Source organism: Halichoerus grypus, chromosome 5 (genome assembly GCF_964656455.1).
Source record: "Halichoerus grypus chromosome 5, mHalGry1.hap1.1, whole genome shotgun sequence".
NCBI classification, from domain to species: Eukaryota; Metazoa; Chordata; class Mammalia; order Carnivora; family Phocidae; genus Halichoerus; species Halichoerus grypus.
In genome coordinates, this window is record NC_135716.1 from 172,733,298 (window position 1) to 172,759,156 (window position 25,859).

The window sequence follows — 25,859 nt, forward strand, 5'->3', positions numbered from 1 at the left end:
TCTCACTAAAAAGTATAAAAGAATGAAAAGTCACTCCGTTCTCTAGCCACCAGATTCCCTTCTATGCGAATAACCAATATTATCAGCTTTTTATGAATCCTTCTAGACATATATAAACATATGTATTTTTCTTCCTCCTTTTTAAAAATAAATGGGATCATACTTAAACAGTTTTGCACTTTGCCTTTTCACTTTACTATGCTCTTATACACATATTTTTAAAACTTATTTAACCAATTAACTATTGATAATGTTTCAGTTGTTTTCATTCTTTTGCTATTAAAAACAATGCTGCAATGAATAATCTTGTATATTTGCCATGTTCAGATGTAATTTATGTAGGAAGAATTTCTGGAGGTGGAATTGCTAGGCCAATAGATACGGGTACTTTTAATCTTGATCATCATTGCCTAATTGTTCTCTATAAAGAATGTCCGGTTTCACACCCATCAGCAATATATGGGAGATGGGAATCTGTCCATGCACCGTTGCCAACACGATGTGTTATCAACTTTCGGACAAGTTCCATTAAAAAAAAAAAAAATTAGATTTAATTTTTAAGTGTGTGTGTGTGTGTGTGTAACAAATTCATGATCACCTCTTGGGTTGAAAATCATCAAAAGTATCTGGGGGTGTTAACAATCTGGAGATTCTGACCCCAGGTTCACAGAAAAGTAGAGATTTTACTTTTGTGAAGCAATTTACAGATTTTAGATGTATTTTACATGCATTGATTTTGACCAATAGGTACAATTCATACACTTTCAAGAATTTAAAGCATAACCGGGAGGAGCCAACTTGATGAACACTTTGATGTTTCGGGTAAGATTTTGGGTATCTTCTGATTATTTCAGTAAGGAGATTACTAAAGAGGTCAGAATATAGTGTGAAATCTGCTCCATAGTCGTGTTATGAGGATTAAATAGGATGTCTGCAAAACTTTCGTCACAATACCTGATACATAATAGGCACTCAGTAAAGTAGCGGTAGTTATTAGCTAATAAACAATAGGCTGTTATATGCGTTGATGACAGATTAAGGGGCTATTTAGGTGATAAAATCTGCCCTTTTGACAGTAAGGGCTCTGGCGCCCGATAAATTCCTCTCTAGCACTCATGAGCAGTGTGACTTTGAGCACATCCCCTAACCTCCCCGGCCTCAGTTTTCACATCGGGAAAGTGGAAGAACAAAATCCAAGGCTCAAGGTTTGCCCTGAGCTTAAATGTGCAATACTCCGAAGTGCTTGCTACACACTAGTTCTCTTCTTTCCTCCCAATCTACTGATTGGAGCCATCAAGAACCCATCGAAAAACCCGATAACCCCAGGAAACCAGAGGGATCGAGACCAGGGCGACACGAGCGTGTTCATCATCGCCGGGGGGGCCGCGCGTCCAAGGGCAAGGGTCACAAGCGACGTGCGATCTCTGACTTCCCCCTAACCACCTCGCCCCGCCCCGCCCCGCCCCGCCCCTCCCCGCCCCTCCCCTCCCCTCCCCTCCCCTCCCCTCCCCTCGGCGAGGAAGACCCCGCCCCTGTGGAGGCGGTCGCCCCCGGGCGATCACCCCGGCAACGCCGTCTTCCGGTCCGCTCGGCCCCGCCCACTTCCGGTCCCGGCGCGGCGCGTTACCGCAGGGCGACCAGGCACTGGCGTCCGGAAGGGCGGCGTGGGGGCGCGGTCCCGGGCGGAGGGCGGAGGGCGGCGGAGCGCGGGGGACGCGCGGCCTGACTTCGGCGTCGCGGCCGGCACTCAGGGCTCCGCGCAGCCATGGAGAGCGGAGGGCGGCCCTCGCTGGGCCAGTTCATCCTCCTGGGCACCAGCTCTGTCGTCACCGCCGTCCTGTATTCCGTGTACCGGCAGAAGGCCCAGGTCGCCCAAGAGCTTAAGGTCAGTGCTGGAGCCAGCCTGGCCTCAGTCGGCTCACCCCTGCCCCCGGTAATGGTGAGCCCGCGGTTCGCCTCGGGCTGCTCCAGCGTCGGAAACTGCCCCAGAGAGGAAACCGGCCCTTGAGGGGTGTCGCCCCCGAGTCACGGGAGGAACTAGGATCAGAATTCGGGTCTCGTGATAACCGCTGCACTTCCCCTTTTCTCCTCAGCCGCTCTCATTACTCAGAATCTCGACCTGATTCCCTTATTCGACAAATACGAAGGGCCGCCTGCTCTGCTCCAGGCACTGGGGCTGTCGCATGGGTAGAAGAGACAAAAGTCCCTGCCCTCATGGAGATTCCGTTCTGGTACAGGCAACCAGGCAATAAACACGTACCTCAGATGGTATGACAGATGGGGAGAAAAATACTACGGAATCATGCGGGGAAGAGAGGAAATGCAGTGGTGTGCTATTTTATTTTAAATAAGGTGACATTTAACAGAGCCCAGGAGGAGGTGAGGGAGACCGCGCAGGTGTCTAGGGGAAGAACAGTTCAGATGGAGGGAACAGCCAGTGCAGGAACCCTAGACTTTGCCCATTTTTGTAACCACTCACTTCTTGCTTCTACAGCCTCTTCCTTTTTAATATTTTAGTTATTTTAAAAATAACGCTTGGGGCGCCTGGGTGACTCCGTCGTTAAGCGTCTGCCTTCTGCTCAGGTCATGATCCCAGGGTCCTGGGATCCAGCCCCGCATCGGGCTCCCTGCTCGGCGGGAAGCCTGCTTCTCCCTCTCCCACTCCCCCTGCTTGTGTTCCCTCTCTCGCTGTGTCTCTCTCTGTCAGATAAATAAAATCTTAAAAAAAAAAAAAAAAAAAAAGCTTGCTTTCTTAGACTGCCCTTTACAGCTTAGCACATTCTCATCTTATTTTTTTCTTCACAATAATTTTTTTTAAAAGATTTTATTTATTTATTTATTTGACAGAGACACAGCGAGAGCAGGAACACAAGCAGGGGGAGTGGGAGAGGGAGAAGCAGGCTTCCCGCGGAGCAGGGAGCCCGATGTGGGGCTCCATCCCAGGGCCCTGGGATCATGACCTGAGCCGAGGGCAGACGCTTAACGGCTGAGACACCCAGGCGCCCCCTTCACAATGATTTTTTGAGGTGGGGAAAATGACAATCATCTCCAGATTGCAAACCAGGAAATTCAGACTCAGAGCAAAGGTCTTATAGCTTCTTGGGTTGGAACTTAAGTCTTTTGATTCCAAGTGTAGGATTTTTTTTCTTTTTTTCTTTTCCCTGATTGACCACATTGCTTTATTGTGAATGTCTGACTGGCCCATGAGAGATGGACCTCTTTAGGTCAGAGACAGGGTCTTATTTATCCTTTTTTCCCCCCTTCCCCCTTCTAGGTTCTTATTCAGTGCTTGACAAGTGGTAGATGCTCAGTAAACGTGGATTCCTTTTGGCTGAAATGTCACAATACCACAGTTAGGGCTTCACTTGACATGTATCTGAAGGATTCCTAAACCTGGCTTAGTTCATTATCATCATATTGTTTTCAGTAAGGGCTTAGAAACCAGTGTGTGAAGTCCCTGCCATGGAGGGGAGTTTGGGAATCCATCCGGAATGAACCAGGTTACCAGGCAGTTGTTATTTGTGGTGCAAGTGGTGTCCTAGTAAGATTCCAGCTGCCCAGTTGTTTGTCTGATTATAAATAAGCGAGTTATGCTGAAGTCATTGGCTGGAAGTATAACTGATACTTCACTTTCTGACTCTGAAAGTCTGAAATCAGGTTGGCACCAGGCTGGCCCAATGTGGGACCTTTGAAGCAGTGAACTCTTCAGGATCCATTTTTGGGTGACCTTAAAAGTTTTGCCAGTCAGTTTCCAAATGAGGATGAAATGGCCCCTTTCTGGAAAGAGTTGGGATTCCTAATATTTTAGATTCAGTTTTCTTGATCAGATTACAAAACGTCCAGACTAGGTTTGAGTCTTATCCTGTGTAGCTCTCCTAGTGCTGGGAATGCATATTTATTGCTTGCCTACATGTGCCAGCCCCTGGGCTAGATTCCTTCCCACGTTATGCATCATTTATTTTTTATTTTTATTTTTTAAGATTTTATTTATTTGAGAGAGAGAGATAGCAAGAGAGAGCATGAGCAGTGGGGAGAGGGAGAAGCAGGCTCCCTGCTGAGCAGGGAGCCCGATGTGGGGCTCCATCCCAGGACCCTGGGATCATGACCTGAGCCGAAGGCAGACGCTTAACGACTGAGCCACCCAGGCGCCCCTTTCTCTCATGATTTTTAAAAAGTATTTTCTTTTCTCTAGCTTGCTGTATTATAGGAACACAGCATATAATGCATATAACCTACAAAGTATGTGTTGATTGACTGCTTATGTTATCAGTAAGGCTTCTGGTCAACGATAGGCTATGAGTAGTGAAGTTTTGGGGGAGTCAGAGTTATATACAGATTTTCGACTGCGTGGCGGGTCAGCGCCCCTCACCCCTGCATTGTTCAAGGGCCAGTTGTAGTCTAAGTGATTATTCATTCACTTAACTTACTCATCAAATACGTATTGAGTGCCTGCTATGGGTCAGGCACTGTTCTCGGCACCAGGGGGACAGCAATGAACAAGACAAGCAAGGTCCGAGCTGTGCTCGAGTTTAATAGTCCAGGGGAGGGGGACAGAACAAAGGAGTCAATAGACTCCTAGTTGCTGGGCTGTTATTTGTACTATCCTCACAGTGTAGGTGGTTCATAAGTTGGGATTGACCTGGCTCCTGTCATTTACTGTGCAGCACTAGCTTCAACTTCGAGTGACCTCAGTGACCTAGAGTACCCATCCCTCCTCACCCCTTGAGGGCTTACGTACCTGGCATCCTTCAGATTTGTTGATGGCAATTCCCTGCAAGTGGGAAGTGTCCTTGATTCATCCCTGAATCCCCAGTGCCCAGCCCAGTGCCTGGCACATGGATGCTCAGGAACTGGTCATTGGTTTTATTAATCTTCTCTTTATTTTTGATGTAGCAGTGCCAGGCTGCTTGGTCCCCATGCAGGGGGGGAACTGAATCGGAGGGGGTGGCAGAAGGAGGGGGGTGGTGGCAGCTGTCACCATGGTCTCCTGCTCGTCAGAGGCTGGAAGGATGAACTGGAAAGTAGGAGAATAGTGCCAGCGAACAGAGCCTTGCCCCCCACGGCGAGGGCAGCCCTGTACTGTCCCGTGTAATGCAGAGCGTGCATTGCCCCCGGCACGCTGAGAGCAACGCCTGCCCTTGCCCGAGCCCCTGCCAGGTCCTGGGCACCGGCTTAGGTACTTTCCACAGAAGCCCTCTAATGCGTGGTTCTGTGTCGTCAAGAAGAGATTAAATTATGTTCAGTCTGTGGCATGAAAACGGATAAAGACCTTTCATATTTTCACTAAAAAAAGTTAAAATGAAGAGGAGGGTATGTTTCTGTTAACTGGGGAAAGAATGTCGCTGGCACCCCCAATCGCAGGGTGGCAGATGCCTGGTTATGTGGTGAAACTTCTGGGGCACAGCTTGGGAATGTGATTCTCCATAACCTCCTTCCTGCCTGATTTCCTCATTCTCTTTTCATTATGTAAAAAAAGTAAATCGTCTTTTTCTTGTTGGGCCTGTAAGTGTGGTAGAACATGCAGTAGTCAGCAGCCAGTTGAATGTGTTGTTTGCATTTAGGGAGCTAAAAGAATCCACTTGGGTGAAGACTTAAAGAACATTCTCTCAGAAGCCCCAGGAAAATGTGTGCCTTATGCTGTTATTGAAGGTATGTTTATTTATTGGCAAAATTAAAAGTTTCCTCTTCTCAAAGTTTAATAAAAATCTTGGCTGATATTAAGGGCCTTTTGTATGGGGCAGTGTTCCAGAACTAGGACCTTGGGGTCAGAAAGACCTGGGTTATTGCTGTGTGATCCTGGCGCAGTCACCCAACCTTTCTGAACCTCCCTTACCCCATCTGAACAAGAATTCCAACCTTTCAGGGTGGTTGGAAAGCTGAAATGATGGATCCATGTAAAGTACTTAGCAGAGTGCTGACAAAACAACTTACCGTGATGTCATTTGCATCATTTTGATTAATTCAACTCAAACTAAAAACAACATTTAAATCACCTTGAAAGGAAAGGGCAGAACAGTTCTTCAGAAGTAAAATAATTTGTTTCCGTTTAGGGGCTGTTCGATCTGTTAAAGAAACGCTTAACAGCCAGTTCGTGGAAAATTGCAAGGGCGTGATTCAGCGGCTGACACTGCAGGAGCACAAGATGGTGTGGAATCGGACAACCCACCTCTGGTACGTATCCTTTCTGCCCTGGCCACGCCTCCCAGTCGGTCGGCTCACGTGCTGGTGTCCTGGGTACTGTTCCCATGTCTGCCGGTTCCCCTGAGACAAGGCCTAGTCCAGTTTCTTCATGCTGACGGTATTCTTGCGGGAGAACGGTTTTTCCAGCCAGTCCTAGCGGGTTTTTGTTTTGTATTTTGTATTTTTTATTGTGGTAAGAATGCTTCACATGAGATCAACCACCCCCCCCCCCGCTGTTTTTTTAAAGATTTTATTTATTTATTTGAGAGAGACTGAGCATGAGTTGGGGGTGGGGGAGAGGGCGGTGAGGAAGGGCAGAGGGAGAGGGAGAAGCAGACTCCCCACTGAGCAGGGAGCCCGACGCTGGACTCGATCCCAGGACCCCGGGATTATGACCTGAGCCAAAGGCAGACGCTTAACTGACTGAGCCACCCAGGCGCCCCATGAGATCTACCCTTTTAACAGCCCTAGAGCATGTGGTACTGTAGGCTACAGGCACATCTCTAGAATGTATTCATCTTGTATAACTGACGCTTTATACCCACTGAACAGCAGCTCCCATTGTCTTCTCTCCCAGTCCATGGCAACCACCATTCTGCTCTCTGTCTCCATGAGTATGACTTCTATTTTATTTCATTTTTTTTTTTTTTTTTTGAGAGAGAGAGAAAGAGAGAACATGTGTGCATGCGCATGTGAGCAGGGGGAGGGGCAGAGGGGAAGGGAGAGAAGGAATCTTAAGCAGGCTCCATGCTCAGCACAGAGCACGACATGGGGCTCGATCTCACGACCCTGAGATCATGACCTGAGCCAAAATCAGGAGTCCGACACTTAACCGACTGAGCCACCCAGGCGCTCCTGAGTGTGACTGTTTTAGGTCCCTCGTGTAAGTATTTGTCTTTCTGTGCAGTGGCTTGGTTCTCTTAGCATAATGTCCCCCAGGCTCATCCCTGTTGTCACTGTCACATATGGCAGAGTTGCCCTCCTTTTTATGGCTGAATAATGTCTGCGTGTGTATCACATTTTCTTTCTCCACTCATCTGCTGATGGGCATCTAGGTTGTTTCCATGTCTTGGTTCTTGTGAATAACGCTGCGGTGAACACAGGAGTGCAGATACCTCTTTGAGACCCTGATCGCACTTCTTTGGGACGTATACCCCGAGAAGTGGGATTGCCAGATCATACGGTAGTTCCGTTTTTCATTTCTTAAGGAACTGGATATTTATTTGAAAGTGGCAAAGAGAGGTAAACGGTGGAGCTGATCTAGGACAGTGCTTATTGCCCACTGATACGGCCCGAGAACCTCAAAAACGGAGCCTCCCTATCATGAGGCACTAGGATAACAGTGATTTGTGTGTATTCTTCCAGCTCGTTCGGACTTTATCCTGTCCTGGCATTTAGGCCATCCCCTCTGTGCTTGGGCGTGAGGTGTTTGCTGTCCTCTTTTATCTTGGGTTCTCTCGTTTTAGGAATGACTGCTCAAAGATCATTCACCAGAGGACCAACACAGTGCCCTTCGACCTGGTCCCCCATGAGGACGGCGTGGCCGTGGCCGTGCGAGTGCTGAAGCCGCTGGACTCCCACGATCTGGGCCTGGAGACCGTGTACGAGAAGTTCCACCCCTCCGTCCAGTCCTTCACCGACGTCATCGGCCACTACATCAGCGGCGAGCGGCCCAAAGGCATCCAGGAGACGGAGGAGATGCTGAAGGTGGGCGCCACGCTCACGGGCGTCGGCGAGCTGGTCCTGGACAGCAGCTCCGTGCGCCTGCAGCCCCCCAAGCAGGGCATGCAGTACTACCTCAGCAGCCAGGACTTCGACGGCCTGCTGCAGAGGCAGGAGTCCAGCGTCCGACTCTGGAAGGTCCTGACGCTGGTCTTCGGCTTCGCCACCTGCGCCGTGCTCTTCTTCATCCTCCGCAAGCACTACGTGCAGCGGCAGGAGAGGCAGCGCCTCCGGCAGATGGAGAAGGAGTTCCAGGAGCATGAGGCCCAGCTGCTGAGCCGCGCCAAGCCCGAGGACAGGGAGAGTCTGAAGAGCGCCTGTGTCGTGTGTCTGAGCAGCTTCAAGTCCTGCGTCTTCCTGGAGTGCGGGCACGTGTGTTCCTGCACCGAGTGCTACCGCGCCCTGCCCGAGCCCAAGCGCTGCCCCGTGTGCAGACAGGAGATCGCCCGGGTGATTCCCTTGTACAACAGCTAACCGGCGGAGGCCGCACGGCTGGCGGTGAGGGGGCCCCCCACCCCCCCTCCCAGGAATTTGTGTCTTGAGGCCCAGCTGTCATCCCAGCTACGACTGAGGGAGGGGACTGGGGGAGCCATCCGGCCTCACAGCCCCAACACTAGGATGTTGCCTTGCCACCGAGAGTGGGGACTCTTCCGCCACTGGCTGAGACTCACGGCCCCACCCTGGGGTGGTGTAGTGGCCTTGCCTTCCTGGAACCGGCGGAGTGTGTGTGTGTGTGTGCGCGTGCATGTGTGTGTGCGCGTGCATGTGTGTGTGCGCGTGCATGTGTGTGTGCGCGTGCATGTGTGTGTGTGCGCGTGCGTGTGTGACGGCACCTCATCGCTTGAGGGCCCAAGCCAGTGATCTCCAGCTCTTCTGGTCCTTTCTGGGGAATTGCTGGTTCCTGTGGTCTTGCACCTTGAGTGACTCAGCCAGCAGGGAGGCGAAGTCAGGCTCTGGGTGTGGTGTATGCCCCACGGAGCTGTCTGAAGAGTCGCCTCTGACGAGACTGTCACAGTCTTTCTTCCTTTTGCTTACACCCCAGGAAAAAGGCCAGGCTGGACACGGGAACTGTGTCCCTTTCCCCTCACCTCCTTACCTCTTAATGTGGGCACATGTGTGTGGGGACAAAAGGGAGCGACGCCCGCCATCCGCCTTCTGCCTAAAAGCTGGGAACTCTGGTCAGCAGGCTGAAGGGCGGCCACTTGAGGGGACAGTCGGGCTGTCCTGTCGTCCCCAGTGGTGAAGGTGGCAGCTTGGCTGCAGCCCTCCTGGTGTCTCCGGGACCGGAGCGCACCGCCGGCCCTGGCTGGGAGCGCGAGAGGCCCGAGGCCCGAGGGCTGGCTCTGGCTTTCTCTGCCTGGGGTCGGCCCGACAGGCCTCACCACCTGAACGAAGCAATAAGGCTGCTGCTGCCCCAGCCTCCTGGCCCTGTCAGCCTCCCTCCTGGGCTGTCACCGAGGCAGAGTCGCCAGCCAGCACCCTGAGCACAGAGCCTCTTCCAGAGTCCCGCCTCCTCACGTTGAGAAGTTAGCATCCCATGGGTGGAGTCACATTGCCCCTTCCTGGGTTGCTGTTCACCCCCTCACGTGCCCCCCCCTCACCGAGTTTGTGGAAAGAAGTGGGGGAACCCCTTTCACCTCCTCCGACTAGTCAGAGGTCTCTTCTCTCCCTTCCCTGGCTTTGAATATTCATCCGCTATCCTCTTTTGTGTGGGGGAGGTGGGTGCTCTCCGGGGGCTGACACCCGTTCTATGCAGGGTCCTGTGTGGACAGCACAAATTAAACATGTTACAACCAAGTGTTAACCTGTTGCTTTGTCAACGAAAGTTTGGTGGTTTGGCTGAGGCTTGCGTGAAATGGGACTGAATCTCATTGCGGTGGAATGATCTAGAGACCTTGAAGCCTCTCTGTGTGTCTTCTTCCTGGGCAAAGAGGTGCTCTGGGGCTCCTACAGGGCGTGTTCGGCAGTTTGGTGAGGCGGAGGCCTGGGGGCGGGCGTCCTGGAGAGTAGCCCATAGGTGGCCCTGGCCTCACGGAGAAGTCCTGAGCAGAGGGGCAGTGACACGATGGGGCCGGGGTGGGATGCTGGGGGACAGCAGGGAGGAGATGAACATTTAGAGTATTGTGCTATACGCTCTTCTGAGCTTTCATTTCAAGGTGAGCTGATCCTCACAAAACCTGCAGGCTCTCCTGGTCTCTGCATCTCAGAGAAGGAAATAACCCACGAGGGGAAGTTCACTGGCCTGGCAGCCTCCGGCTACTAGGTGGTGGGTCTGAATTAAAACTCCAGGCTGTTCCAAAGCCCCTGACCCTCCCGCTCACGGGCAGTGACTAATTTCCTGTGTGTACAGGACTACCCCACAGGATCCTCGCTCCCGAGTTCATGGAGGGGGCCCGCTGTGGAACAGGCGGAGGTGAGAAGCCACGTGCCAGTACTGAGTCCGGTCTGGTGAGGCGGAAAGAGCTTGGGGGCTGGGCAGGGTGAGGGGGCGCCCGATCACCTTGAAAGCACCTGCCCCTTTTTCCTTGTCCTTCAGCCCTGATTTTGTCAGAAGATCCAGCTTTTATTTATTTTTATTTTTATTTTTTTTTAAGATTTTTATTTCTTAAGAGAGAGCATAAATGGGGGGGAGGCAGAGGGAGAGGGACAAGCAGACTCCATGCCAAGCAGCGAGCCTGACACGGGGCTCCATCCCAGGACCCTGAGAAGATCACGACCTGAGCCGAAGTCAGACGCTTAACTGACTGAGCCACCCAGGCGCTCCGGTCCAGCTTCCCGTAGAGGATGAATGAACCACCTGTGGCCGGTGTATGTGGCCATCTATTGAGAGTTCAGCCCCCGGCACAGATTTCGTGAGTAAGTCTGAAAAGGGAAGGCCACCTGCTCTACCCCAGCCCCACTCAGATCTGGGGGGACCAAATCTGCCTCGACTGTTCTCCAAGCCGAGCCTGGGAGACACAGCCGCGGCACACGGTCCCCGCCTTAGGAAGTGACAGCTCGTCGGGAACAGGAACACTCATGTACCCAGGTTGTGGATTTGAGGTCCCTGCTCAGTCCTAGCCCAGGTGGGGCTGACACTGTCTCAGCTTCCTGCCCCTGTGGCAGTTCCCACCTTCCATTTTGGGAGCCCCATCTCCAGGAGGGCTGAATGGGACCTACCTGGGACAGACAGGGCCCAGGCTGGGGAGTGGGGAGTGACAGGGAGGGGAGGACCATAGGACGTTAGTGCTGAACCGACCTTGGGATAGTTGTGAGTTTTCAGTTCTTTGCTAACTCAACCCCTATGCTCAGTCACTTTAATCCTAGACAGACACCTTCAGGAGGAGTCCTCTTGAATATCTGCTCCTGGTGTCTCGAATGTCTGCTAGGCACTTTATGTGCATTAATGCGGGGGGCAGGGGGTCCTACAGAGTGGACATTGTTATCCCCACCTTACAAGTGAGGCTCAGAAGGGCTCTGTGTTTGCCTCCAGCCACACATCATTGTGAGCTAGCCCGTGTTAGGTTCCTTACAGGCAGCGTTCCTGAGACTTTGGGCAAGCAAGCGGGGGAGACCGTATTACCCCAATTTGCAGGTTATGTGATGTGCTCAAGGCTACCAAGGTCTGACTAGAATGCCTCCACCTTTTGTCTTTTATCACTTTAGGCCTGAGAGGGGAAGGAAAGTCATCCAACAGACCACTGAGTGTTGCAGACCCAGTGTTTTCCTGGCCAGTCACACCCTAGTTACGTATCATAGGGAGAGGCTTTGAGGTTTCCCTAGCTTATCTTGATGGAACAGAAGCTGGGAGGCAGGTCTTTGGAATCCTAACTCATTCAGAATTATGATAGAAAATTCAAGAAGCAACAATATGTGGAACATTTAAAAAGCAAACAACAACACGACAAACTTGGCCAATCTGGCACCCTTTACGACCCCGGTCCCAGGCCATGAAAATCCCAACTGGACGATGGGTCTGAGGCTGATGATCCGCAGGGCCTCTGGAATCCTCAGAGGAAGAGCCGGTCATGTTCACTGATGGGCATTTATTCATCTAACAAACATTTGCTAAATGTATATTTAGCAATCTCTGTGCCTGGAGTTGCAAAATGAATAAGACGCAGTCTCTGCCCTTGCAGGGCTCAGAGTTGTCTTAATATACCCTCATTGTTCGAAAGGCAGTAAACCGTATTGGCCAGGTGTGATGACCCTCAGTTGTTGGGCATATTTGCTGTTCACAGAATAGTGTAGCTGGGATGAGCCTTTGAAATTGACCTGGTTAGAGCAGATTCCCATTCAAAATAAACCGACCAAGGGCAGTCCAGCATTGCAGAAGGGGAGCCAAGCAGAGAAGACGTACCCCACAGAGCCTACGATGACCCACTGGAAACACCAACCTGACCGTGTCCCTCCTCTGCTTGAAGCACTTCCCCAGGCCCCCTGTCATCTCCAGGCCCAGGCCCTGACTCTTCCCAGGCATCTGAAGGCCTGCGTAACCCAGCCCAGCTGTCCAAGCCTCTCCGCATCCCTCCGTCCCACGCTTGTGGCTCCTGTCGCACAGTCAGTGAGGTTCCTGAGACATGCCATGCTGAGTCCTGCCCCTGGCATCCTGGCTCTTCACCTTGCTAACGTCTACTTACCTTTCAAAATCAGCTTTAGGTGGTGTCCCCTCCATTCCTAGGTGCCTTGGAGGGGTTAGGTGCCCCTCCCCTGAGATTCCATAATACAGTCTTCTCAGTCCTGCCCTTAACCGGATTGCCCCTGTCTTGGGCAGGACCTGCCTGCATCTTATTTTTTCTCGGGTCGTCACTATACACTAGTTAGAGCTAACATTAGGGCTTGTTCTTTGCTGGGTACTGACTAAGTGCTCTCCATGATTCATGTCATTTAATCTGCACCCTGAGTTACGTGTTTGTATTATTCTTCCTTTAAAGAGAAGGAAACCGGGGCACCTAGGGGGCTCAGTTGGTTAAGTGTCTGCCTTCGGCTCAGGTCCTGATCCCAGGGTCCTGGGATTGAGCCTCACATCGGGCTCCCAGCTCAGCAGGGAGCCTGCTTCTCTCTCTCCCCCTCCGCCCCGTTCGTGCTTTCTCTTTCTCTCAAATGGATAAAATCTACATAAATAGATAGATAGATGATAGATGATAGATAGATAGATAGATAGATAGATAGATAGATAGATAGATGATAGAAGGAAACCAAGGCCCAGAGTGGTCAGGTATCTTGCCAAGCTCACAAGAGAGTCAAGATTTAAGCCCACGCAGTCTGACTCCAAGCCCAAGAGCTCAAGCAGTGAATGTCCGTGCAATGGGCAAGTTGACTAGCGAGTGAACTAGACGTGGGGTAAGCAGTCCTGAGAGGCTGCCTGTGGGAGTCGGTTACTGGACCAGAGATGAGGGCCATGACCTGGTTGTAGGAGTGAGGGAAGGGCCTCAAGCCAATGTGGATAAACTGTATGAGAGGAACATTTGTGCAGCGAGCTGACCAGAGTGTTGAGGACTCCGCACAGGAAAGTTGAGATGATGTCATTGTGTGGTGGGAAATAGTCTGGACCGGCAGCCCAAAGGCTGGCCTGCTCTCAGGACCTGGCTCTGTTGCTGTGTGATCTTAATGGAGTGATTTGACCTCTCTGGGCCTCAGCTCTGTCTATAAATGGAGCAAGTTGGATTCGAAGCCCTCCAAACCTCCATCCAGCTCTGACATTTTGCATGTCTAAGCGTGGGTGAGGGAGCCAAGAGGGCAGTGTGGAGGTCCTCTTTGGGGCTGCAAGTCTGACAGATGAGAGCCGGGCCCTCTTCAGGCTAGCTGCCTGCCACAGCTTTGGGACCACGTTCCCCTAAAGCCAGGGAGATCAGTACATTTTCTAATTAGATAGTGTTAACTTATCAATTTTGAATGAGATAAGTTTCGATTTAAGATGTCCTGAATTGCTCCCTGGAGTGCTCATTAGTCACTTCCCCTGCAGCTGCCTTATTGTTTTCCAGATGCCAGCCCAGGGACCTGGCATTTCCCTTCCCCAAGAGTGGGGCGCACGAGGCCCAGCAGTGACACCGGCCTTGGTTAGAGGGGCTGACCGGGCGTGGGCGGGGGCCCTCCTCTCCTGCCCTTTACCCTCTGTCCTTGCCAGAGCGATTCCCTTCCGCGACGTTCCTCAAATTCAGATCCCTCCGGGATTGGGCCACGACTCTGGAGGGCCACAGCTGAACTCAACAAGCATTAATTAGACACCGAGTGTGCCAGGCACCTTGGATCTGTAACCTGAATGTTTTCTAGGCTGGGGGGGAGGGAGGGACAAATGAGGTTGTATTAAAATTAATGTCCAAATTGCCCCAGCTGCAGGCCTCCCAGCCCCTCATCATCTTTCCTAGCACCTTGAAGGTGCTTCGTAGGGTGGAGCTTCATACACGCTTCCAATAAGTTGGTCCATAGTCTATTTCTTCCTAGGCTCCGCCCCCCCACCCCACCCCCCGCCCCGTCTCCCCGCCGCAGGACTCTGCCTGGGATCCCTCCTACTGCTGCAGGCTCTGCCATGACCTCCAGGTGGCGCTGTGCCCCCATGGTTGAGGCCGGGGGGAGGCCTCAGGAGCAACCAAGGCGGTTCTTCCAAAGGTCTATGCAAATGTTCCCTCCCCTGAAGGGCGGGAACAGGCCTGGGAGGATCCCGAACTGCTGATCCCAGGTCCAGCGGGGCACAGCCTGGAAAGGGGAGAAGCAGGGATTTTTCTCTCTGGTTCCTTCCTTTCTCTGCCCAACTCACCAGGAAGCTGGGTGCAGATGTGAAAGTTTTGAGAAGCCCAGAAAATTCTGGGGGAAAAAAAATCCCCCATTTCTCCCCCGATAATTTCCCAGGCATTCACGTCTTTAAATATACTAACCATGATTTCTTTCAACAAAAACGAGATATGCATAATGCATCACATGTTCTTAAAATACTCAAATGACTTCATACTGGTAAAGGATGCTTAAAAAAATTGTATGGCATAGATTCTGATTCTCCGCACAAGAAGCGTTTTCTCAGCAGGAGAAAGAAAGAAGCTTCTCTCAGCCTGGCCTGCTGTCCTTGCTCTCATCTCCCTGTCCTGCCTTTGCCTTTTGCCCCCTTGTCCAAGTGCCCGGCTCCTCTGTCCCCTTCCCTGCTGCCTCTTGTCAACTACTTTCCTTGGCAGTCCTGCCTCTTATCTGCCCTGTTTGCCTCTTGCCTCCCAGTGTGTGTAAGAGTTTCTTCCTCTGCGTGTGGATCTGTCCTCCTCCCTGAGGCTTTCTTAGGCTCTCTGCTTCTGTCTGCTTCTGCTTCCGTGGGGCTGGCTCACCTCCCATCTTTCTCACCTGTGCCTGGCCCCTGCGCTTGCAGACCGGATCTCCTCCTTCCTCAGCCCCTGCCCAGGCCGGGCAGGATGGGGAGGGCTCTGTGACCATGCAGTGGCTGCTCCTCACTCTTCTCCCCTTCCTGTCACATAGGGAATTCCTTTCCTAGGGAGCAAGGGCCCTTCTGTCCAACCCTGGAGGGCTTTAGGTGGCGGGACTCACGGCTTGGAGCTGTCCCCATCAGTGACCCCACAGCACCTCATCTGATCCGTACATCTCCCTTTGAGGCTGATCTGGTTACCCGCCTTTCAGAGCTGAGAGGAATTCTGGCTCAGAGAGGGAAGTGACGGCATCCACATCCGTGGAAATGGTGTAGGAAGGGGTGTAGGAAGGGGTGTAGCTGGGATTGGCGCGGGTCTTCTGATTTACCCTCTTTTACTTGCTCTTCAGCAGGTCCGGTAAACAGATCTGTGCTGGGAGACCTGGGGTCTTGGTCCTGGTGCGGTCTCTGGCGGGGCAGTTCATCTTCCCTGTTTGGGACCGGCTTTCCCCCTCCGTGGAGTGGGAAAGTACCTCTTCTCTGTCCTGCCATCCTTACCCGTCCTCAGGGACCTGAAATGACATCGCATCCAGGGGGTGGGCAAGTGCTTGACTAACAGACAGTAGAGGTGGAAGGGTCCAGAGCTGTGCACAGCCCTTCAGCGGGCTCAGAAGTCAGTGGCCACATTCCTCTGCTCAGGCTTGAGCCACCACAGGTCTGACCCCAGGTCTGGGGGAGAGGCAGGAGTGAGGGCCTCTGGGCTTCAGATGTAAAAAGTCCTTCTGTTGTCACAGGAGACTGGTGGGGAATGGCATTTGTAGGATCTAGTCCTGCCCTCTTTTTTAAGGGGCCACGGGGGTTCAGAGGTCCCCTGGGAACTGGGTACACAATTTCCTGCTTCTGGGAAAGAGAATCCATCTCTTTTATCAGATTTCCAAGGAGTCCCTGGCCTGCAAGAGGTCTGGACTCTTTAATCTACACCCCCTCCATATCTGTGGGTAGGCCGAGGTGTAGAGACTGGAGAAGAGGCTTGTCCCTGGTTTGGTGACTCCCAGGTGTCCTCAGGGAGGCACTGTCGCCCAACAGTTGGGAGCTCAGCCTCGAGTCAGACCAGCTGCCTCTCCTGGGCCATTCCTTGCAGCTCTGGCTTACCTCTCAACTTCCCTGGCTGCAGACCCTTACAGATGGTATAAGACAGATGACGACCACTCCCAAGGTGATCATGAGTAGCCATTAGCATGATCCGGGGCCTGGTAAGCTCTTAGTAGTGACTGGGCAGCGGGAGTTTGGGATCAGAAGGTGGTGGTGGCCTTTTCTGAACTTGCTGGGGTCAGCTCCTTCTTTGTCCCCTTTAGCTCAGCTCATTGTTCTGGTGGGGTCAGGGGCTCTTTCATCAGCGGACTTTGGGCCTCTTGGGAGCTCTGGACAGACGAAGGCCGACATGTGGGTAAAGTATTCAGAGCCCAGGCTTCAGAGCCAGACCACAGTTCCCAGGCTCTTGAGCCTCCCCCGTGTGTCCACAGGGTTAAATGTGTACCTGCCCTTGTCTGCCCCTAGGGTCCTGAGGATGCACAAGACCACCATGGCGCCAGGCCTGTCTGAGGCCCTCTTTTTTCCCAGTCCGAGAGGGGCTATCGTTTTCCAGGGTGGCACAGAGCCCCAGCACCCCAGCCCCTCAGTCTGGTTTGGGGGCTGTAGGCAGAGCGGCTCTAGTAGAGTTCCGGGACCCCTCCCTCCCTCCCTCCTCCGTGTGAGGATGCGGAATGAGGAGGGTGGGGGAGAGCACATTCAGGACATTACCGGTTATCCCCTTCTCATGTTCTGGTGACGTCTGGTTCCTGAGCTCCTCCCAGCTGTCCTCACCCTTCCTTAGGTTTTGCTGAAGAGCCTGTGGGACTCCTACCTTGTGGGCTGTGGGTACAATAAAAACTTAAAAAATTACCCTCTGATCCTTTTATGTATTTTATTTATTTATTTATTTTTTTAAAGATTTTATTTATTTGCGAGAGAGAGAATGAGAGACAGAGAGCATGAGAGGGAGGAGGGTCACAGGGAGAAGCAGACTCCCCGCTGAGCAGGGAGCCCGATGTGGGACTCGATTCTGGGACTCCAGGATCATGACCTGAGCCGAAGGCAGTCACTTAACCAACTGAGCCACCCAGGCGCCCCCTTTTATGTATTTTATCTGAAATACAGCAAACTTCCTTGTTGAGAAAAGCCCTTTTATTTTCTGACTAATCCTGGGTTGCTGCACTGCCTGCCCCCATACAGTTCTGGGTGGGCTGAGTAATGCAGCAGTAAGAGCAGGGGGGCCCCTCGGTTCCAGCAAGCCCCGTCGGGGCCCCAGTTTCCCGTCTGTAATGGGAGGAGACTGGACTAGATAAACTCTACGGGTGGTTTCCCACTGAGCAGTCTAGAGCTCTGGGCATTCTTTGGAGATCCTTCAGGGAATATGGGGGGACCCCCAAAGTGTGGGTCTTGAGCCCCTAGCTCCCCAGCAACTGGCCCTTTATCTATTTTTTATTTACTGAGGTTTCTTCTAAGATATTTTCTGGAAGAAAGGGTCTTGGTGATTAGACAGATGAAGGGAAGAAGCTAAGAGTCCTTGAGCTGTCCTGGGGGAAGTACGGTGCTGCCACAAAAGTCCTCAACACACATTTGCTGAAGGAGTGAGAGATGCATGAATTCTTCTCTTATTGTTCTTTGATTCGAGGCCTAAACCGCGTCAGTGAGTTAATACGCCTCTCTCTCACGGTGTGTGTCTGTGCGTATGTGCGTGAGTGGGGAGGTGGGGGGCAGAGGCCCTGCCTGGGTGCGCCCAGATTCCGTCCACGAGCCGAGAGGGGTGGGGGTGATGTGGGATGGCATCCAGGCTTGGCTCAGAGTGGCGGTGCCCTGCTGGGAGGCCACTTAGCCTCTCTGGAGGTGACCAGCTGGCCACTGACCTCGGACAGTGTCCTGGCCTTCCCTGCTGACGGAAGGCTAGGGTCGGAGCCAGCCCTGCTGAGGCTCAGCATTCCCTGTCCTCCCCTCTGTGGCAGTGTACCTGGGGGGGTCCCACAGACGCACTCTTCTCTGAGTCTTGCCATCGCTCTCTGCCTCAGTTTCCCGTCTGGGTAGGAGACAGGGGAAGGAAACAAAGGGAACCACTGAGTGCCAGGTTTTGTGCTGGGAACTGCTGGGGCTGGCTTTCCCTTTATCCCCCCAACCCTGGTGTAGGGCTCAGTGCACAGCAGGGACTTGCCAAGACCTAGTACTTCAACCGGGGGAATATCTGTGCCCAAGGGGCTGTGGACGTGGTCCAGTCCTGTGGTCCCCAATTCTACGGAGTCCTAGGGTCCCGTGAAGGAGCTTTCGGATGAAGTTTGGGGGAAAGCCCCCCACTTTTGCCTCAAGGAGGTTTTATCTACTTTAGATTTGGGGGAACTGGCTGATTTTGCAGCTGAAAAAAAAGATGTGATTTTCTTCAAGTTTCCTATTTTGTGATGTGGAGTCAGAGGCCTAGGGGCGAGAACCAGCTTATTCAAGGCCACAAAGAGAGTCAATAGCTGAGGATGTGAACTATGTTCATCCAGGACTTACTGTGTACCAGGCATATGATGCTTGTATGATCTCTTTCCCTGGAACAAACCTGACCGAATAAGAATATTATTAGCTCCATTCGACAGATGAGAAAACTGAGGCACCATGAGGTGAAATAATCCGAGTTAGGAAATGCCACGTTAGGGATTTGAATGTGGCAGCTCCAGTGAAGGCTGCCCCCTCCTCCCCTGGGCTACTGCACTAGACCGTGTATCACCAGCCTTCCTTGCCGGGTAGTAGGGAGGGCAGCTTCCACTCCTGTCTTACTTGGTCTACTCCTCCATCTGGCCCTGGCATCCTCAACACAGCCCTGGGCATCTGGCTCGGAGCCAGCCCCTCAGCTTTAGAGGAGAACGCAGGGATCCCGAGGATGTGTCTGCATCCAGGTCTAGCGCCCCGGAGATAAAGGGATGCCCCACTGAAGTCTGGACAGAAGGGAGGACTGAGTGTGGCCTTCATAACCGAGACAGCTGGGAGGGGTAGAGGTGCAGGAAGGTCACACTGTTTCACGCTTGCTCTCGCAGAACTGCTGCGTGAACTTGGAGACACCAGTCACCCTTCAGGTACCTTATCTGTAAAATGGGCCTGACTGTCCCAGTCCTGCAGCTTCTAAAGGCTAAGGGAAGGCTCCAAGGAGGTAATAGTCATGGAAATGCTTTTCTGACTGTCCAGTGCCCCGTGTCTGGGGTGTGTGTGGGGGGGTGTTCTTCAGGAAGGGGGTGGGTACTGAGTTGGGAAGGTGCGATGCTTCCACCTTTAACCTTATTTGCAACAGGGCAAGGAAAACCTAAAAACTGATGGGGTGTAAAAGTCGGCTTCCCTTCTTCCTCTCGCTTGCTGTGTGTGCAGGGTTCCTCGGCCCTCCCGGGGCTGCGGTGCTCACCTCTACAGCGGGGACTGTGCTAGATGCTCAGTGTGTAAATTGCTTCATAACTCAGCAGCAAGGAGGGAACCGGGTGACTACAGTGGTCCCAGCCCTGCATGGAGTGTCCCCTATAAGGATCTGGAACCACAACTGGGAAGAGTGGCTTCTCCTGGCTCCATCACTAGCCTGTGACCTTGGCAAGTCACTTATCCCCTTTCTGGGAATATCAGTTAGAGGATGCAAGGTCTCCTCTTTCTACCTCAGAAGGTATTTATTTTGAGAAGCAAGGTCAATAATGGAGGTGAAATGCATTGGGGGAAAAACAGAAAAGCAGGATACAAATGTAAGAGCTTCTTGTTGTAACTTGATCATCCTGCTTGTTATGCTTTTGTTTTCTCTTCCAGCATTTGGCCTGGTGCTAACCTCAAAGTAGACACTCTGCAGAGCCTTCATGAATGGGGCGGCTTGTGGAGGGAAGCAAAGGGAAACTGCAGACCTGCACTGACAAGCTGACAAGCGGGCGCATGTGGGGCAAGCCCCTGAGCCTCTCTCTCGGGGTCTCAGTTGCCCCCTTTGTCAATGAGGAGGTTGGGCTGGATCATCCCTTACGGATCCTCCCAGCTCTGATAGCTCTGAAGTGGGAATGAATGAAGTGCTAGTGTTCTTTCTCACTCATTAAGCACCAGGAGCCTGATTTCATTTTGTTTTGCTAAGAGTCCTGTGAGGCACCCAGGCAGCTAGCCAGCCACATGCCCCATTTTACAGCTGAGATTATGGAAGTTCAGAGAGGGGACACGACTTGTCCCAAGTCACACAGCTAGCCAATGACAGGATAGGGATTCAAACCCAGGCCTGACTCCCATTCCACACCCATCCCACGTGTCCCACTGTCTCTGTCTCCAGTTTCTCAGCCCCCTTCCTCCCCTCTCCCCCAGGTGCCTGGCCTCTGGGCAGGGGACCCTTTTGCATAGTTGGGGGAGAGGGCTGGGCTGGCTCCTCTCAGGTAGCCCCCTCTACCAGATGTTATGTCACTAAAAAACCACACCCCTTTCCCTCCAGCCTGCCCCCACCCGGAGTTCTAGAATGAAGGGGAGAGTCACTAAGGATGGGACCAGGTGCAGGGGCAGCAACCGAGCCAGTTGAGACTTCACCCTAGCCCTGCCTTCAGCAGGTTCCACGACCCTGGGACGGTTGCCCCTTTCAGTGGTCAGGCTGGCTCTGCCGAGTGAAGGCGGTCTCCAGGGGGAGAGCAGGTGCTGTTGGCTCTGGGCGAGGATAATGAGCCCTCCTCACACACCTTGCCCCCTCGGAGTTACCATCTGCTTGGCAGATGCGCCTCCCAGGCCTCTGGGGCTGCCCCGGTCTCCCTCCTGGGACCGGGAGCCCGTTCCTCGCCACAGAAGCCACATTCTCTCCCCAGGGCTCGAGGCTGTTGCTGGCAGAGAGGTGCCCCAGGGCAGAAGGCTGCAGGCCCGGGGCGTCCCCGGAGGAGGAGGCGGCGGACGCCGAGAGCCGGGCATCCCGGGCGAGCCCGGCGTAATGAGGCGCTCCCCTCTCCTCCGGGAGGCGGGGCTGCCCCCCTCCCCCCTTCCGCCTCCACCCGGAGGCCCCTCGGGAGCCCGAGTCCTGAGCCTTGGCCGGGGAGCAGGGCCTTCCAGGGCGATCGCAGTGGGGGAAGGAGGGGGTGAGGCCCAAGGGGCCGGGCCCCGGGTGTGTGAAGTGGGGCGCCAGTGTGGTGGGGGAGGGGGCTCCCTGGTTTGAGGCGGGAGGGGGAGGCTGTGTCCTCAGGTCGCCTTCGCGTCCTCCGACCTTTGGCCCCAGCGTCCGGCCTCCGGGGAGACCGGCGTCCATCTGTCCTTCCCGGCGTGTGGTCTTTGGTCCGCTCCCCCCCCCTCGCCCCCCCCCCCCGCTCCCGGCTCCCCGCCCGCCCCGCCCCGCGGGAGGGCGAGCGGGCGGCGGGTCCGGCGCGCACCGGCTCGGGGCCGGGTAAACACCCCGCGGGAGGGGTGCGGGGGAAGGAGGCGCCCGGAGGCGGCCGGGGCGGGGCTCGCGGGGGGCCCCTGGGCGCCGGCGGGCCGGCGGGGGCCGGGGGCGGGGGCAGGAAGCGAGCCGCGGCCCGGGCCGGCCCGCGCGGCCCGGTGACGTCGCGCGGCTTCCAGGGATCTCTCCCCGCGGCCCCGGGTCCCCTCGTCCCCGCCCTCCTCCCGCCCTCCTCCCCGCGCCTCGCCTCCGCGCCGCGGCCGGCATTTCTCGCTCGCAGCTCGCTCGCGGGCTGGCTCCTCCGTCCCGGCCTCCTCCTCCGCGCGCTCCCACTCTCCGCCTTCCTTCCCCGACCCTCTTTCTCTCCCCGCCGGCCCCGGCCCCGCTCCTCTCCGCTCCTCCCTCGGCCGCGGCGAGCCGGACCCGTCGCTGCCTCCCCTTTCTTCTCTCCCTCCCCTCCGTCTCTCCCTGCCGGTCCCCCTGCCTCCCTCTCCCTTTCTCCTCCGTTTTCCTCGCCGTCTCCCTCCCGGTTTCTCTCTCCCCTCCCTCCCTCCGGGCATCCTCTCCCCTCCACCCCCGTGCCCTCCCTCCTCCCTCGCTCCCCTCCCCCTCCGCCCCTCGGCGCCCCGCCGCTCGCCGCTCCCCAGTCAGCCTCCCCGAAGCCGCGCCGCCGCCGCCGCCGCCCGCACTCGCCGCCGGACCGGCCCGCCGGGCTCCCCGGGGTGCGCCCTCCTCGGCCCCGCGCCCCGCGGGCTCGCCGGGAACCCCCCCCTCCGGCTCGCGGCCCCGCCCGGCCCGGCCCCCGCCCAGCGCCCGGGCGCGCCGAGGATGTGAGTCCTGCTCGCCGGTGCCGGAGCAGCAGCCACTCGCGCGCAGAGCCGGAGCGCAGCGCAGCGCAGCGCCGGGCGCTCGCCGGGTCGCTCGGGCGGGCGGCGCGCTCTCGCCCCAGCGGTGCCCCCCGGCCCCTCGCCGGCGCCACCGCCGCAGCAGCCCGCGGGCCGTCCCCGGCCGGCCGCCCCCGGCCCCAGCGCCGCTGACCCTGTCCGCCGCGGGCGGGGACGCGGGCGGAGGAGGCGCCGCCGCGGAGCCCCCGGACGCGACCATGTCGGAGGTGCTGCCCTACGGCGACGAGAAGCTGAGCCCCTACGGCGACGGCGGCGACGTGGGCCAGATCTTCTCCTGCCGCCTGCAGGACACCAACAACTTCTTCGGCGCCGGGCAGAACAAGCGGCCGCCCAAGCTGGGCCAGATCGGCCGGAGCAAGCGGGGTGAGTTCGCGGCCCCCTCCCGGTTCGCCCCTTTTCTCGGGCGCCGAGGCTTGGCCGAGGTGTGTGGGGCTCTTCCGCCCCCGGGAACCGGTTCCGACCGAATGGAATCCCATCGCGCGGAACTGGGGGGGATCCCGCACTGCGGGTCGGGCACCGGCCGGCCGCGGAAACCCCTCCCCCTCAGCCTGATTCCTGTTGGGGTCACCCAGGGGGCGTGGCGGCCTCGAGCTGCCGCGGGGGCTGGAAGGTTATTCCCGGGTCCCCACCCGCGCCAAAGTTTGCTTTTCGATTTCTATCCCCCTCCCCTTTTGCGCAGTGTAGTCGCAGCTGCACTCGCTCTATAACCCGGTGGGGGGGGGGTCCCCAGGGCTCCCCAAGAGACGGCGTGGAGAACTGCTGGGGGGGACCCCACTCCCGCGGGGAAGACGAGGGGCTTTCGGGGCGCACGGGCTTCTCATTGTTACTTAGCAGGGGGAGGGGGTGGCCGAGTCCGAGCGCTCGGCGCGGGAGCTGGAAAAGCCCGGGGGAGACTGGGACGCAGAGAGGCTCGGAGAGGAGCTCCAGAGGCGCGGGGACAATGAGCGGGACCGAGAGCTGCCCGGAGATACTGAGACGCAGAGATGGGGGGCTGGTGGGGGAGGCGTGTGGTGGATCGGGGGAGACCGAGAGGGGCAGAGGCCGAGACAAAGCTCGGGAGAGGGAGCCAGAGCGGGAGAGACAGCGAGCCGGGGACGCCAGTCGGAGAAGGACAGAGAAGCAGCTGAAACAATGAGGGAGACCGACACCCCAGACGGAGGGAGACCCAGAGACCTCGACAGGTGACGGCCACGCCGAGAGACTGATGGCGGGACTGAGGAAGACGAGGCTAGCTAGGTAGAGGTGGTGAGAGAGGCGGAGGGGCCGGCGGGAGGCCGGCAGCGCGGGGAGGCTCTGACCTCTGCGGCGGCGGGCTGCGCGGAGGGGGCGGCAGGAGGGGGCGCGCAGGAGGGCCGCCCGCCCTGGCGAGGTCAGATCCCGGACCCGCCGCGCGCCGTTGTCCCCGGCCCCCGGGCCCCCGCGTGCCCCCTTGCTCCGCGCACCTCCGTACCCAGAGCCTTGGCCACCCGCGCCGCTCTCTGGGCACCCCCGAGGGTCCCCGACCCGGAGACCTTGGCACCTCCTCCCCGCCCTCTTCTGCCGGGGAGCCTTCTTTCTAAATAAATGCGCCCGGGGAGGTGCGGGGGGGTGAGGACGCGGCCAGTGCGCGTCTCGGCTGCGGCCGGGCCTGCGGGATTTGCGCCCTTTCGGTTGCCTTTTCTCAGAACCGAACCTGGACGCAGCCTGGGGTGGGGGTGGGGGGAGCGGTTCAGAGGGAAGCAGCACAGGGTCCCCCCGCAGAGACAGAAGAGGTTGGGGCTGTGTCAGCGCGCGGGGAACTCCCCCCCCCCCAACCTCTCCCTCGGCCTCCCGCATTTCCCAGTCCCCGGGCAGAACGGGCGACGTCGGAGACCCCCGGCGAGGCCCAGGCGCGCTCACGTCTCCTTTTCTCCCCTTTTTTTTTTGCAGTTGTTATTGAAGATGATAGGATTGATGACGTGCTGAAAAATATGACAGACAAGGCACCTCCTGGTGTCTAACTCCCCCAAAGACAATGAGTTAAGGGAGAGTAAGAACGGCGCGGTAACAGTTATTGGCAAAAAGAGCATGAAAAGAGAAAGCACTTTGAAATTTATTACTAGCTTGCTACCCACGATGAAATCACCAACCTGTATCTCGTGTCAGGCCGGGAGACAGATGAGGCATGAGAAGGAGGAGGAGGAGGAGGAGAAGGCTCTGGGCTCCTCAGCAAAAATAAAAATTAAAAAAAAATTTTAAAAATTTAAAAATCACTATATACACACATATAAAGAAATAAAGAAGTCTCAGTTGCAGCTATTTGTCAAAATTAATATCCATTTCTTTTTATATACAGTGAATATTGCGCAATTATAGATCTGGATTTTGAACCACTTAAATAATGAAGCGGCAACACCAGGTGTTTTGAGGTGTTGGCATTCTTCGCTGATTTGGCTGTTCCCAATGTTTACATTATTTAATCTTGCAAAAATGATTCTGTGCACTTGGATGTGAAATGCTGTCCGGTTTTATTTTTTTTATGTTGTTATCCTTGGATGTACGGAAAATCAGCAAATGATCTCTATAGATACTCTGTTTTATTTTGGTCATCATTTGAAGTTATCAGGAATGTATTTAAAACAAGAAGAGAACTTTTCTAAGGAATGATACATAGGAAGAATCCTTGTTTTATTTTAAAATGACTTGTAAAGCTTGTGTTTCTTTGTTGCTGCGAGCTATTTGCCCAAGTTAATGCAAATGGACACATTTTATATGTCAGGAAAAAACCCCACAAAAACAAAGAAAAAAAATGCTTGAGCTTTTTCTAACCTCTTCCTGCAGTCTGTTGTGTGAGCAGCCTGTTTTTTTCTCTAATATTGTGTCAGTTTATTCTCTTTAATGGGCTGTAAAAAAATGTAATCACAAGAGTGCCAAATATCTTGAAATGCCAAAAGGCATTTTGGTTTCTTTTCTTTTTCCCTGTGCTCTGAGTCCACGTAAAGGAATGCTTGGAGTGTCTTTTCTGTTATTTATAGGGGTTCTCTTAAGGCACACCAGCTGCCTGTTTTGCATGGTATTTGCAAAAAACGCCTCTTGCGTGAGGAAATCTTTTACCATTTTTTTGTTTGCAACTTTGGACCTCAAGAGGTTTCTTCCCTTCCCTGTTCCCTCTTTTCTTAATTCGATATTCTGGATGTTGCACCTGTAACCAGCACACAGGGCTCTTTCTCCAATGTACAATAAAAGAACTGTCCCTGTGTCTCACTCCTCTCTTGTCTCTGCTTTGGTTCAGGGGACTTGCTTTTTGTCTGCTGGCTGCAGATAGGAAGGAGGGACCCATAGC

At 54.7% G+C, this 25,859-nt stretch overlaps 2 protein-coding genes across 2 annotated transcripts; both read left to right on the forward strand.

Annotated features, from left to right (window-relative positions):
• Nucleotides 1-1,609: 1,609 nt before the first annotated feature.
• MUL1 (mitochondrial E3 ubiquitin protein ligase 1) lies at nucleotides 1,610-9,699 on the forward strand. Its single transcript, XM_036115600.2, has 4 exons — nucleotides 1,610-1,885; nucleotides 5,562-5,649; nucleotides 6,051-6,171; nucleotides 7,647-9,699. Exons 1-4 carry the CDS (start codon nucleotides 1,766-1,768, stop codon nucleotides 8,374-8,376), a joined length of 1,059 nt encoding a protein of 352 aa, XP_035971493.1. The 5' UTR covers nucleotides 1,610-1,765; the 3' UTR covers nucleotides 8,377-9,699.
• Nucleotides 9,700-22,615: 12,916 nt separating this feature from the next.
• CAMK2N1 (calcium/calmodulin dependent protein kinase II inhibitor 1) lies at nucleotides 22,616-25,780 on the forward strand. The gene is made up of 2 exons (XM_036115599.2): nucleotides 22,616-22,921; nucleotides 24,467-25,780. Exons 1-2 carry the CDS (start codon nucleotides 22,756-22,758, stop codon nucleotides 24,535-24,537), a joined length of 237 nt encoding a protein of 78 aa, XP_035971492.1. The 5' UTR covers nucleotides 22,616-22,755; the 3' UTR covers nucleotides 24,538-25,780.
• The last annotated feature ends 79 nt before the right edge of the window (nucleotides 25,781-25,859 follow it).

Excerpts from the sequence above, each read along its gene's own strand:
- MUL1 (XM_036115600.2), top strand. The coding sequence starts at position 1,766 with ATGGAGAGCGGAGGGCGGCCCTCGCTGGGCCAGTTCATCCTCCTGGGC. Across the intron at positions 1,886-5,561 it reads AGGTCGCCCAAGAGCTTAAG|GGAGCTAAAAGAATCCACTT; the intron begins GTCAGTGCTGGA and ends GTTTGCATTTAG. Across the intron at positions 6,172-7,646 it reads AATCGGACAACCCACCTCTG|GAATGACTGCTCAAAGATCA; the intron begins GTACGTATCCTT and ends CTCTCGTTTTAG.
- CAMK2N1 (XM_036115599.2), top strand. The coding sequence starts at position 22,756 with ATGTCGGAGGTGCTGCCCTACGGCGACGAGAAGCTGAGCCCCTACGGC. Across the intron at positions 22,922-24,466 it reads GATCGGCCGGAGCAAGCGGG|TTGTTATTGAAGATGATAGG; the intron begins GTGAGTTCGCGG and ends TTTTTTTTGCAG.